This window comes from Protopterus annectens, chromosome 11.part0 (genome assembly GCF_019279795.1).
Source record: "Protopterus annectens isolate FY-2018-M chromosome 11.part0, PAN1.0, whole genome shotgun sequence".
NCBI lineage: Eukaryota > Metazoa > Chordata > Ceratodontiformes > Protopteridae > Protopterus > Protopterus annectens.
Window position 1 is genome coordinate 1,334,260,324 of NC_056745.1, and position 13,335 is coordinate 1,334,273,658.

At 40.9% G+C, this 13,335-nt stretch overlaps 1 protein-coding gene across 1 annotated transcript in view; it reads left to right on the forward strand.

Annotated features, from left to right (window-relative positions):
- LMF2 (lipase maturation factor 2) overlaps positions 1–13,335 on the forward strand; it is a 698,972-nt gene that overhangs the window by 600,753 nt on the left and 84,884 nt on the right. Inside the window, 1 exon segment of the mRNA XM_044088653.1 lies at positions 623–734. Within this exon segment, the coding sequence (XP_043944588.1) occupies positions 623–734 (112 nt within the window).

Consider the following 13,335-nt stretch of genomic DNA (forward strand, 5'->3'; position numbering starts at 1 on the left):
TGGTTCATTTATCTAATTATTAAATGAATAAATTAAAAAAGTTAATGGCCCTGATCCATCTCTTAGGTGGAGGACATGAGCACCCATATCTCATACTGGGAAGGGGAGGTTCTTTGTGGTCCCCACACAGTTGTATACTACCACACGTATCCCAGTGAAGGATGGTGTCAAGCCCACTTCCTGTGGTCCTGGTTGTATTCAGCTCCATGAAATTTTCTTCTTGTGTGATAGCAAGCTGGTGTCAGCTGCTCATTTCTAATTTCCCACAAACCTAGCTTTTCCACTTTTTAAGCCACTTGTCAAACTCTGGTCATTATGAATTTATGCATTGTACTGTTGACTTCATCCCTGTATACTCCAGAGATGAGCCTAATACATAGTGACATTTCTATGGTTATGAATCACTGGTAGTACTTTTCTGCACAAGTCATTGGTATAAAATCTCGCAGAATTGTTTATGCTGAATTTTATGTTCGTTTGTATGAAAACTCAGTGTATACCAAGTTTAAAAAATGACTTTTTTTATAGTTAATACATTTTTTTGTTAATACATGTATGTTAAGATCATCAGAAGCTAATTACTTCCTCATAATGAGTTATTTTTTCCCTTCATTACCCTCAGTGATACGACTTTTACAAGTGGATGAAGCTAATTACCCGTTCATCCGTGAGCCACCAGTTTACATCCGTGCCCAGCTGTACAAGTACTGGTATACAACCACCGATGAAACAGGGTAAGGAGTAAACCACTGCTCAAACTTGTGTTTTACCTTGAGATGTGATGTAGAGTAGGTAGTACTGATAAGATGTCTTTCTTTTCTCATGTTGCAGTATACTCACTGTGAGATCCTCTGCCTCAGGCTAGCCGAACATCCGGCTCCTATGCAAAACCTTAAGCCTGGTTGCTGTTAGGAGCGTGGGACTTCACACGCAGGGCCATAAACCACAATGGATGTGTGAAGTCTGCACGCACAGACCTCAGAACTTCACTGCCGTAGTCGAACGTCAGCTTGCTAGCTTTGCTCTGCGCTTCAGAAGACGTCTAAAGGTAAGTACCCCATTGGGGAATTTTTCATAGGCTTAGGTTGCTGTTGCTCCCTTTAAAAAAGCCAGTGTCATCTAGAAAGGGAAAATGTAAGTGCAGCCACCAAATTCCGCACAAAGATTCACATGAGCTTTGTTTTGCTTAGGCCAATCCCATGACCATATAACCTGTAGCATTTGCCATTCATTCATCCCTAAAACCCGTCGGTCGTCCGGCAGCCCTGAAACTTTTCATGGAAAACCAGCAACTAAAGCAATTAGCCTTAGGCATGGAACCAGTGTCTGTGTTGAGGTGGAGCCGCCTAAAAAGAAGGCCATGATTGCCAAGGTCTAGTATGTCTGCCCCTCAGACGTCTCACCAGCAACTGGTCTAGGGGATGAGGGACGTCCTGAAGAACTGGCAACTTTGAGTACCTTTGTGGAAGCCGCCATAGAATATCCAATTGGCACATCCTCTGAGGTTACTCTGGCTTTGGCTGATGTCTAGGGGGGACCGGGCTCCACCAGATAGCCGCCCACAGTGCCAGAACACGACTCTTCTCTCACAGACCGGACGCCTAATCCTAGGCCTGCTCCTTCACCAACTGCCACTAAGACTACTTCTCTTAGGAGGAAACAAAAAGCCAAACACATAACTACTTCAACTGAAGACCAACTAGACTGGCAAACTTTTTCCCAGTCTTTGGTACAGGCCTATATAGCTCTTGGGTCCACAGCTTCTCTTGCTCGTACCTTGCTGTCAGCCCTAGGCCAGCTTCATTTTCTTCCACTGCCAATACTCAGACTCAGGAGGAAGATTCCTCTTCCTTCTCTTCAGGTGAATCGTTGACATATATATCCCAGCTAGCTTCTCCCCTGGATGACTACTCCCCAGATGAGGACTCCCTGGAAGGAGACTCCCCACCTGAAGATATGTCTTTTGGGGAGACCATTTCCAAAATGAGGGAGTATTTCAAATGGGATGGCACGCAGATAACTGACGTACAAAAGAGGTACTTTGAACTGCTTCAGATGGAGTCACCCCTCTCCCTCTGCTATTCCCCCGTGATTCCAGCTTATCTGGATGCATTCGCCTCCGCCTCCAAGACCCTGAATCACAGCCCTCAGCGTCCAAAAGACCGGACAGGTTTTATAAAGTCCCTGATGACCACAAGTACCTCATCAAGCTACCTATGTTGGACCCTGCATTCATTGTAGTGGCCCCAGGTAAACAATCCAGACAGGTTCCCTCTTCCTCCCTTCTGCCATCTGACAAGGACAGTAAAGTCATGGACAGACTAGGGGAAAAGATGTACACATCTTCCACTCTAGCCTTCAGGGCAATCAATTATCATACCCATGTGGTCAAATATGCCCTAGACATGGTTCCCAGGATACTTCATTACTTTCTTCCCTGCCTAACAAAACACAGGTAGCATCTAAGCTCTCATTAGCAGCACAAGTTGCTGGACACTCTATAAAGTGCAGCTGTGATGCTGCTGAGGCTTCATCCAGGTCTGCTGCTTCAGCCTCTGTAGTGCGCCGATATTCCAGGCTCAGATTACAGCCACTCCCTGATGATTTTAAAAAGAAAGTCTTGGATGCACCCTTAGACAATAAATTCCTGTTTGGCAAACAGTCCACTGAACTGTTCAAAAGCCTCTAGGGAAAAAGCAAAGAACTTCAGGGCCCCAGATATTTATTGATATTCTTCGTGTTTCACTGTTGCAGTCATCACTTTTGGGTTATCTGCTTGCAGTAGCCCTCAGTCGGCCTGATTAACAAAGTCTTGGGTCCTGCGTCGGTTGCTGTCCCTTTTTCCATGACGTCAGGTCGTCAAGAGTATAAAACGTGCAGCCAATGCCATTACATCTATCTTTCTTGCCGTGCGGTGCCCGAAGCAGAAGCAGTTCGCAAGTGCCAGTCGGATGATTCCTGAAATTTTCATTTTCGAGTTTCAGAACTGAAGTCTTCAACTAAAGCCAAGTACTCCGTTGGGGAAACTTTTTCTTGCTCCTTACCGATGTCAGTAAAAGTTAAGAATTGCCTTACTTGTTGAAAGCAAAAACCTCATAAAGATTTTCATTTGTACTGTATTCCTTGCCTAGGCCCTGAGCACAACGTACCGTGCTGTCGGTGTTGTGCATTATTTAATCAGCGCACTATCTGTCGTCTGTATATTTTCGCCTCTAAATATTTCGGTTCTCAGTTTAATTATTCAGAAATGTCGTCAGTTAGCCATCCCACTACTGGGATTCTGAAAAAACGCAAGGATATAAACAGACAGGCTGCTGAGGTCCAAAACCGCCGATGACGCTTCTAAGCCAGTCACTAGTTCGCCGGTACTCAGTGAGGTGCTTTCGCAGCCCATGATACCCACTACTTCTGATTCGCAAGCCTCTATTGAGACCCATTCAGAGTCCGGTATGCTGCGAGATGCTTCGACTATGGAACCTGCGGATGTCTCTACTATGGATGGGTCTGGAGCCACTGTGCAGGCACCGGCATTTTAGGGTTTATTCAGGCCTACCGACTTGCATATTAAACAGACTCCTCCTTCTTCTTTTAGGCCTATATCTCGAACCATGCCTAAAACAACTGACGCCCAGGCCGCATGCTCAGGCCTCTATGTTTAAAAAAAACAAATGATAAGAATGGCTGCAGATGTTGTAACTGTAATCAGGGGAAGCCAGCCCCCCCACCCCCCACCCAAGAGACCTAGGACTGAAGTTGTTTATGAATCTTCTGACCAGGATTCTGATTTTTTTGATTCTTCTGATGATCTGGATTTGCCGTTGTATACTTATGAGGATTCTGATGCAGAGGACTCTATTCCCTCTGCTTCCCCTCCAGAGGATTTTTCTTTTGATGAAACCTTACATACTCTAAGGGAGCATTACCACTGGGGAAGCCAGGATTTTTCTGATTAAAAAAAGAGACTTAGGGATTTCTTACTGCTGCCTCAGCATGGGCCTTTAGCTATTCCTCCTGTACTAGACATTGTTGATGATGCTTTTTTCGGAATCTAGGTTTGGCCCCTGATTCTTTGCCTCCTGCTCCCAGAAATCCTGACAGATATTACAGGGTTCCTGACTCACACAAGTTCCTTTTTAAAAATGCTATTGTGGGTCCAGAGACTACTTCACAGGGACCCAAGGGCATTAAGGCTTCTACTGATAAAAATCCTACCCCTTCTGAGACTCCAGGGCGCTGGATAGATGGGGTAAGAAGGTTAACACTTCTGCAACTTTGGCCATTAGGGCTTTAAACTGCCAGTTTCATATGTTAAAGTATCAACAACATGTTATTGGATTGCTTAAACAGAAAATGTTGATTCCTGACTGCGGAAAGTAAAGAATTACTAGATTTAATGCATTCTGCTGAACAGGTTGGAAAACATACTTTGCAATGTGGATTTGATTCTTTAGAGGCCTCTTGCAGGGCTGCTGTTACTTGTTCTGTGCTCAGAGGGCATGCTTGGCTTAAGGAGCAATCTTTGCTTGATCATGTTAAAGCTAAATTGTTGGATGCTCCCTTAATTCAGGACCACCTGTTTAGCAACACGGCTGAGGAAGTTCTTAAAAAGTTGGAAGATAAAGCTAAATCTATGCAAACTGTTAAAGATTTCTTACAAGTTCAGCCTCCCAGATTTAGTAGGCACTGGCCCTCTAAGAATTGGTCCTTTCCAGCCTCTTCAAGGTCTTCTCAAGGCAAACCCAGACATAGCAGAAACCCCAGGTTTCAGTCCCAGGGGACACACAAGACTAAACATTGGGGGGGGTTTCCGCACCCAAATCAGGGAGTAGTAAGACTCCCCTCTGTGGAAAACAGTCTCAATGACTTGCTTCTAAAACTTCCAAGCATTTCCCAGCTGAATGCTCCTTTAGGCGGAAAGATTGGTCTGCAGGCCAAAAACTGGGAACTCATTACCCAGGACAAATGGGTTTTAAATATAATGTCCCAAGGATACAGATTTCACTTCCACACTTTACCAACACCAAGCGGGTGGCCAGATCTACCCCCAAATCAGTGTGCAGAGGCCCAAAATCAAGTACTGTCTCTTAAGCATGATAGCTATTCATTTGGTACCAGAAGAGGAAAAGGGACAAGGGTTCTATTCGAGACTTTTCTTGGTACCCAGAAAAGGCAATACATGGCGTCCTATCCTGGACCTTTCTACTCTAAATACCTTTCTGGTGATTCCAAAATTCAAGATGCTGACTCTTCACCAGCAGCTTCCTGTGCTAGGCATAGATGCATGGTTGGCAATACTAGATTTAAAAGAAACATACCTGCACATCCCTATCAGGGAGTCTTGCAGAAGATACCTATGCTTCAAAGCAGGCTACATGCACTGTCAGTTCTCTGCACTGCCCTTTGTCTTATCTACTGCGCCCAGGATATTCACAAATTGCCTAGATCCAGTCATTGCATTCTGCAGGCAAAGGAATATTCAAATATACCCATATCTGGACGATTTTCTAATTCAGGCAGAAAGCCAGGGCATACTTTTGAATCACCTGGCCTTTGTTCAAAGGGTACTGACTTGTCTGGGGTACACCATAAACAAAAATAAATCACACCTAGTACCCTGTCAACAAATTATATTCCTGGGAGCAAGCTTGAACACAACTTCTCAGATGGCTTTCTTCACGCCAGAGAAACGGATTCATTTAACAACCTACTTCAAACAAGTGGCCACAAAAACCCAGTTATCTGCAAGGCAAATACTGCAAGCCTTTGGGTTCGTGATCTCCTGCATTTTTCTAATTCCACATGGAAGGCTGCATATGAGGAAACTGCAATGGTATCTCAAAAGCCTATGGTATCAACATTCACAGGATCTAGAAGCAATGATTCCTATCATACCTTGCCTACGCCTAGAGTTCCTTTTTTGGCAGAGGCCTGCCACCAGAACAGGGGACTACCATTCACACTACCCGCTGCCGCCCAAACCTTGATAACAGATGGCATCAGACTATGCATGGGGGGCCCACCTGGCAGGGAAGTGCATTCAGGGCAAATGGACCCCAAGTCAAATGCACCTGCATATCAATAAAAAAGAAATGTTAGCTGTACAGAATGCTCTGACAGCCTTCAAGGACCACATTCTTCCACGACAATTAATGATAAAGACGGACAACACCACTGTTATATGGTACATAAACAAGCAGGGGGGGTACACATTCAAACTTTCTCTGCAGACTAGCCATGGCATTGTGGAACACAGCCCTGAGCTATCAAGTACATTTACAAGCTCAATTCCTGCCAGGAAGCCTAAATACACTGGCAGACTAACTAAGCAGAAACCTCATGGACCCACACAAACAAGCTTGGAAAGTGGATGCTTTGTCCTTCAGCTGGAAAAAAAAAATCATTTTATGCCTTTCTTCCTCTGCCTCTGCTCTCCAAAGTACTACTAAAGATCAAACAAGACAAACCAAGGACTATTTTGATTGCACCAGACTGGCCACGCCAACACTGGTGTACCCCCTCTTGCGCAATGCGTCACTGTGGGCCCCATGGCACCTGCCTCAGACTCCTACTCTATTGTTTCAGCAGGACAACCAAATTCTGCACCCTCAACTTCAAACACTGAATCTAGCAGACTGGCTAATTACATAATTTCTCCTTTACCATCCCTCAGTAAACCATTGGAGGGTGTGTCAGAGGCAACGAGGCGTAGTACCAGAAAGTCTTGCGCTGAAAAATGGAAAAGATTCTGTGCCTGGAATCAAGCTCAAGGGATGAGCACAACAGTGCCCAATTTACCTCAGATTTTACATTACTTAACTGAGATGCTTCATAAGGGCCTGTCTTTCTCCTCCATCAAAATTCACACCTCAGCCATCTCCGCTCATTATAGCACAGAACCATCCCTCTTCTCTCATCCACTGCTTAAGCAGTTCCTCAGAGGGGCCAAAAATCTACGACCACCCAGGAGAGCTCCTAATCTAGCCTGGGACCTCAACTTTATATTGAAAAGCTCACACTTCCTCCTTTCGAGCCAGCTGCCACTGCAGACTTAAAATTCCTTTCTTGGAAAGCGATCACTTCAGCAATAAGGGTATCTGAATTACAGGCCCTCATGGCAGTGGAGCCTTTCATCATCTTTCATGCGGACAGGATGTCTCCTCAGGACCAATCCTTCCTTCATGCCCAAGGTGATATTCAGTGTGGCCCTTAATCAGTCCATACATTTGCCAACTTTATTTCCTAATCCACAGATCAAAGGGGAATGGATTCTGCACTCCATAGATGTGCACAGACAAATTGGATTCTACTTGGACAGAAATAAGCCTCAAAGGAAATCTGATCAACTGCTGGTGGCATTTGCTGCATGGGCAGAGGGGAAGGCTATTTCAAAGCAAACCATTTCCAAATGGATAGGCCATTGCATTCATTTCTGCTACAATGTGGAAAACCTATCCCACAGGGGATCAGACCCCACTCTACCAGGGCTGCATCTGCCTCTGCATCCTTTCTCAGAGGCGTCCCTACTAGGGACATCCTAGGAGCTGCAACATGGAGTTCTGTGCATACTTTCACCAAGCATTACCATTTGCCAATTTTCTCTAAATCCAGAGCTGGCTTTGCCACTGCAGTCTTGCAGGGCCTTTTAGCTGGTCCTAATTCTATTTAAATTCCTCCTCCCATCCTTAGCTTTGGGAATCTACCCAAGAACGTAGTATAGTTGTGTACAGTTACCAAAAATGTAGATGTTCGAGTGTATTCACTGTTGCAGTCCTGGTTACCCTCCCTCCAGCCACCTTCTTTTTTTTGGATATGCCTCTACTTTCCTTTGCTATCTTCAAAAGCTTTTTAGTGTATTTGCTTTTTTGTTGGAGGTGTAACCTTGTATATTTATAGATTTAATTGCTTCCCATTAAGGGGGCAAACAAAAAGAAAACAGGACCAGCATACAAGGCACCTTGAAAATAAATTTATTGATTGAGGTTCTTGAAAAACAGACCGGTTTCGGCAAATATTTAACAAAGCCTTCTTCAGTGTTTAAAAAAACAACAAAAAAGAACCTGTATTTAAATACTCAAGTGAGTCATGTGCTTAATTACATATGCTCATTCAGACCTGGCTTAAAGAGCCCACCAAGTTTAATGATCCATTTTTTCTCTATTGAATTTAATAAATTATGCCAACCTGATTTGTTATGCCTGGATCTTCTAATTTTATCAATAATGGTAAAACTAAAAGTAGCCTTTGGATGTACCAAAGAATGTTTATATAAAGCATTGGTGTCTCTCTTGTCTGATATCACTAAAGTGTTCAGAGATTTGAAGCTTCAAGGGTCTGGAGGTTTGGCCAATATAGAAATCAGGACATGTGCATTTGGCCAAATAAATGATCCAATCTGAGGAACAGTTAGCAAAAAATGTTATATTGAATATTTGAGGGGTGTTTTGACTGCTGAAACTGGTGGTTTTGAGTATGATGTTATAATAGATATAGTGTCCACAAGGGAAGCAACCAATTAATGGATCCCCCTGATAATGTGGTCTGGATACTTTTGGTACCTTTCTTCTCAAGATGTTTAGTGATTAAAAAAGGCAGATATATTTTTGCCTTTCCGAAAGGAAAATGAACATCTGTCTCCAAGAATGTCCTGAAGTCTAGGTTCACATGTTAATATGTTCCAATTGTGTTGAACAATTTGCATCAATATGTTGGTATTCCGACCATATGTGGTGATAAATCTAGGTGCTGAAGGTGATTTGTGTCTATTTTTGTAATGAAGCAATTCAGTGCATTCCATCTGGTCAAATGTGTGTTTGGTATGTAACAGTTGACCCATTTTATACCCACGGTCATGGAATCGATGTACTAAATCATTTCTGAAGTGTCTATAAGTGTGCTGATCAGAACAAATGTGTTTAATGTGCATGAACTGTGATTTGGGAATGTTTTTGCTGATATGAGGAGGATGAAAGCTGGTTGCATGGAGAAGCGAATTATTTTGGGGGAATTTACGATGAATTTCTGTAGTCAGCGTATGATCAGATGCACGGCAAATCAATACATCTAAGAAGAAAATTTTATCTCTATCATAGCTGACAGAAAATTCAATCCCCCATTTATTTTCGTTCAAATAAGAAACAAATTCCGAAAGGTATTCTTTATTCGCTCTCCATACCAACCAGCAGTCATCCAAATATCTGCGCCAAATGTCCATTTCAACCATGTAAATGTTATGAGAGTTGCTGTAAATAACCTGTTCTTCAAAGTATGCCATGAACAAATCGGCATATATGGGTGCAAAAGATGCACCCATAGCTGTCCTCTTGGTTTGTAAATAGCACTTGTCTTTGTAAAAAAAACACATTTTTTGTCAAAACATGTTCTGTTAAACGCAACAAAAGGGTGTTGAAACCTGGCTTGTATATTTCAGTTTTGTTGAGCCAGTATTCCAACGCCTCTAGGCCAGCCCAATGTGGTATGTTGGTATATAATGATTTTACATCCAATGTGCAAAGTAACCAGTCTGGCTCAAGCTGTGTATCAGAGATAATCTGTAAAAATTACGTGGTATCTTGAATTCTAGAACGGACACATTGTAAAAGGGGCTTAAGAAATTTGGTAAGGAATAGAGGTAATGGTTCTGTTAATGAATCTCTACCTGAAACAATGGGTCTGCCGGGTGGGTGTTGAAGGTCCTTGTGTATTTTAGTAGGAAATAAATGTATTGTGGACAAGGGTTGGCAATGGTGAGTTGATGCTGTGTGTTTTGAGTGATGATACCTTCTGCAACAGCTAAACTAAGGAAAGAATCAATTTGTTCCTTGAATACTGGTGTTGGATCAATGGTGAGTTCCGAGTAATAGCGTGCGTTGGATAATTGGTTCAGTGCTTCATGATCATGTTGTAATGTATCCTGAATCACTATAGAACCACCTTTGTCAGCACCAATTATGACTAGATTGTGATTGTTTGCCAATGTGTTGATATTTTCCATGCAAATTTTGGATACATTTAGGTAATGGTGGAATTGATCTAAATTGAAAATGTAGATCTTTGATAATGGCTTGTTGAAACATGTAAACTTGGTGATTCATGGGTGGCATGAACGAAGACCTATGGTATTTAAATTCATCAGAGATCTTTGGTTCTTGTTCCTGGAAAAATAGTTTAAGGTTAAGATTTCTACAAAATGAAACAATATCTTGAACAAAACTTTCTTCAGAAACAAAAAAACAGGGATGAATGATAATCCTTTATTAAGAATGTCAATTTCAGAGGAGGAGGGGAAATGTGATGAAATATTAGTAATGTTTACAGTGGTTGTTTGGTCACAAACATCTCTAATGGTGTTTCCATGTTGTCCACATCTTTTATGTTTCCTGCCCCCCCCTCCTGCTACGTGTAAATCCTGTGAGGTGACAGAATTTCTTCTCTTGGATACTGGTGAGCCTGTGGCACCCCCTGAATCAGTGTCAAGACATGAGGATGAATATTCATCAGCTGAAGTGTCAATATAGTTATATGTGCCTTTCTTAAGGATAGATTTAGTCCGTTTCCTCTTGGGATAGGTACGATTCGAAGGAGAAAATCGTACGTTTGTTTTTGTTTGTAAAATTGAAGGGAATCCCCTCTGGTATAATCATCTAAATCCCTTTGGAACTTTTTCTTTTTCCTATCCTTAAGCTGTGATTCCAATGTCATAATTTCCTTGCTTATGTTCTTGATACTATTTGTATATATGGTCTGACCCTCAAATTGCTTGACCTTATCACTAAGAGAAGAAATGGATTTAATTTCTTGTTCAATGACTCTATTATGGAAATTTGCTAGTACTTCAACAAATTTCAGGGTTGTCTCTTGTTGAATTTCATTCCATTGTTTCAGTAGAAGATCATCAGGGGAATTGACCAATGGTTGGGTACGTACTCGTAACCCTCGTGGAGTGATGCCTTTGAGTAAATATGCACGAAAAAGTTTGTAATGCCAAACGTTATTTCTCAAAGATCTCATATGTTTGTTAAGATTTGAAAAAATGTTTACACAATTTTCATCAAGGCCTGTGTTGCCAAGGTCATCCAGCTTTTCACCAAGGGGACCATTTCCAAAAACAGAAAGATCATCTCTGTCAGAAGACAGCCCATTTATTAAATTATGCAATTCCATGTTTAAATATATTAATAAAGACCGCTGTCCAAAATACTACCAAAGTTAAATAGACCTGAGCCGGTTCAGCATAGGATCAATAAGCAGCAGACCAATATAATGTTATAGCTGACATAAGTAAGTGTGAAAATATTCCCAAAGGGACTATTCACCTGGATTAGGTCTATTGCCGGTCCTGTCTGAACCAATAAGCCTTAGGTCCGAAGCATCATATGACTCCTTACTCAAAATGATAGTTGGAATAATATTTGACAACAGGCTGAAAAAACGAGATCTAAAATCTTACTGATGATCATCTTAAATAGATTGTAAGGCCCGTAATGTGGAAATGTATAAAAAACTCTAATTAATACACAATTTGTGGTAAGTATTGTAGTATTAGGCCAAGTGTACAATAGCTCAAACTAATATGGAATGAAAATCTAAAAAATAATAGAAAAATGTGTAGAGATAGATTCTGATGCTATAGAGTCATACAACAATAAAACAATCCCGACGTAGCAGTTCAAAAAAGTGAGGCCAAGCAAAAGTGCCGGTCATCAGAAACCATATATAAATGGTTTGATATTAACAAATGTCTAACAGCAAGATTGTCCACTATTGAGCCCAAAAAAAAAAACCTAATGGGACCAATATTGACATTAATGCTGAGCTTACTATTAAAACAAGAAAAGAACTTAAAAGCAAGGTGTGACGAGGATGTATAGGAAACCAGTGAATATGCCATCAAAAATCATATTAATAAGGACTCGCACCACCTCCATATCAAAGAAGGTGGAAACAACACCTATTACTTGAATTTCTATAAAGAAATGTCACACCTGGTGTTAAACACAATGGTGATTTGTATATCTTGTATGAGCCCTAGTAACAAAACAAAGGCATAAATGTATTATTGCCAACTATAAGACACCCAGTTCCCCAGATTATCAATTTTGGATAGAAATAAGCCATCTACCTAATATGTAAAAAATACTAAATACATAGTTCAAATAATATGAATGTTGAAATATAATATGAACTAAGCACAACTTATCATAGCAATAGTGAAAAACACAAATGCCATATAACTAATGATACAAAGCACCACCATCTAGATGGATACCCATTGTCAATAAAAAAACATGTAAATTTTAAAGCTTCAGTTATGGGTGTTACCCAAGAAAATGCAATTATTGAAAACTCCCTATGAATATAAACTGAGCTCAACGTATGTTGAGTAAAAAGTCAAATATTAACCTTACCTAGTTAAGAGTATAGCCAAATATCTATATTTGGGTTGTAATGCCGAAGCACATAAACTATAAAAAATGTGGTGACCAAGAGAATAACATATAAACCACTATAGGCAGTTGTATATTGGTATACATCCAAAAATGTGCTTCAGTATAGCAAAAGGGGGGGGGGTAGAACTGTTTGGTTAACAAAGGCACATAATAAGCTGTTGTTACCATAAAAAACTTTCATTTAACTCACCCACAGGTCTTGCCTAAATGTTTAAGAATAAACATGAAGTATAACACCATCTTTAAATTAAATGTTGGTCCCCAATAGGCCAAATATTATAAATAAAGTCATGTGTATACTGTGTAAACCAATCCGTTAAACTATTAATATTTAACGAAATACAGTTGTCGAAAATATTCATATGGTTCACAATGAACAATACTTTGCCCAGCATAAAGAAAAAACATTAACTTGTTAATAAAAGTCCATGTAAAGATTGTCTTATTGTAAAGACAAGAAAACAAAAAAACAAAGTCAGCAGATGCATTCAAATCTTCTGAAAACACTCCACAGTGGTTAACAAAAAGAGTTTAAGAAGACCAGTACTTAATGATGTCTTGCTGATGGCGAACATCTAAATGGTGTCGCTTGGTTGAAAAAACACACATCAGTTTGTTGTGAGCTTCGAAAAAAGAACAGGCAACCTCAAAAAATATAGTCTCTTAAACTTCCCTCTGCTGGAACAAATGAAGAGAAATGTGCAGCAACTAAGCCAAAAAGCAATGAAGAAAGACTCCAACAAATGAGCCACGAAGCATCTTTGTTTGTGGTAAAGGCAGCTAACAAATAATCCAGTCAAGGCAGACAGGCCGGCCAAACATAAAAGTCTTGAAATTACATAGTTCATGAGAAAAAATGGAAAGTACCTGAGGTTGTTTAAAAACTGCA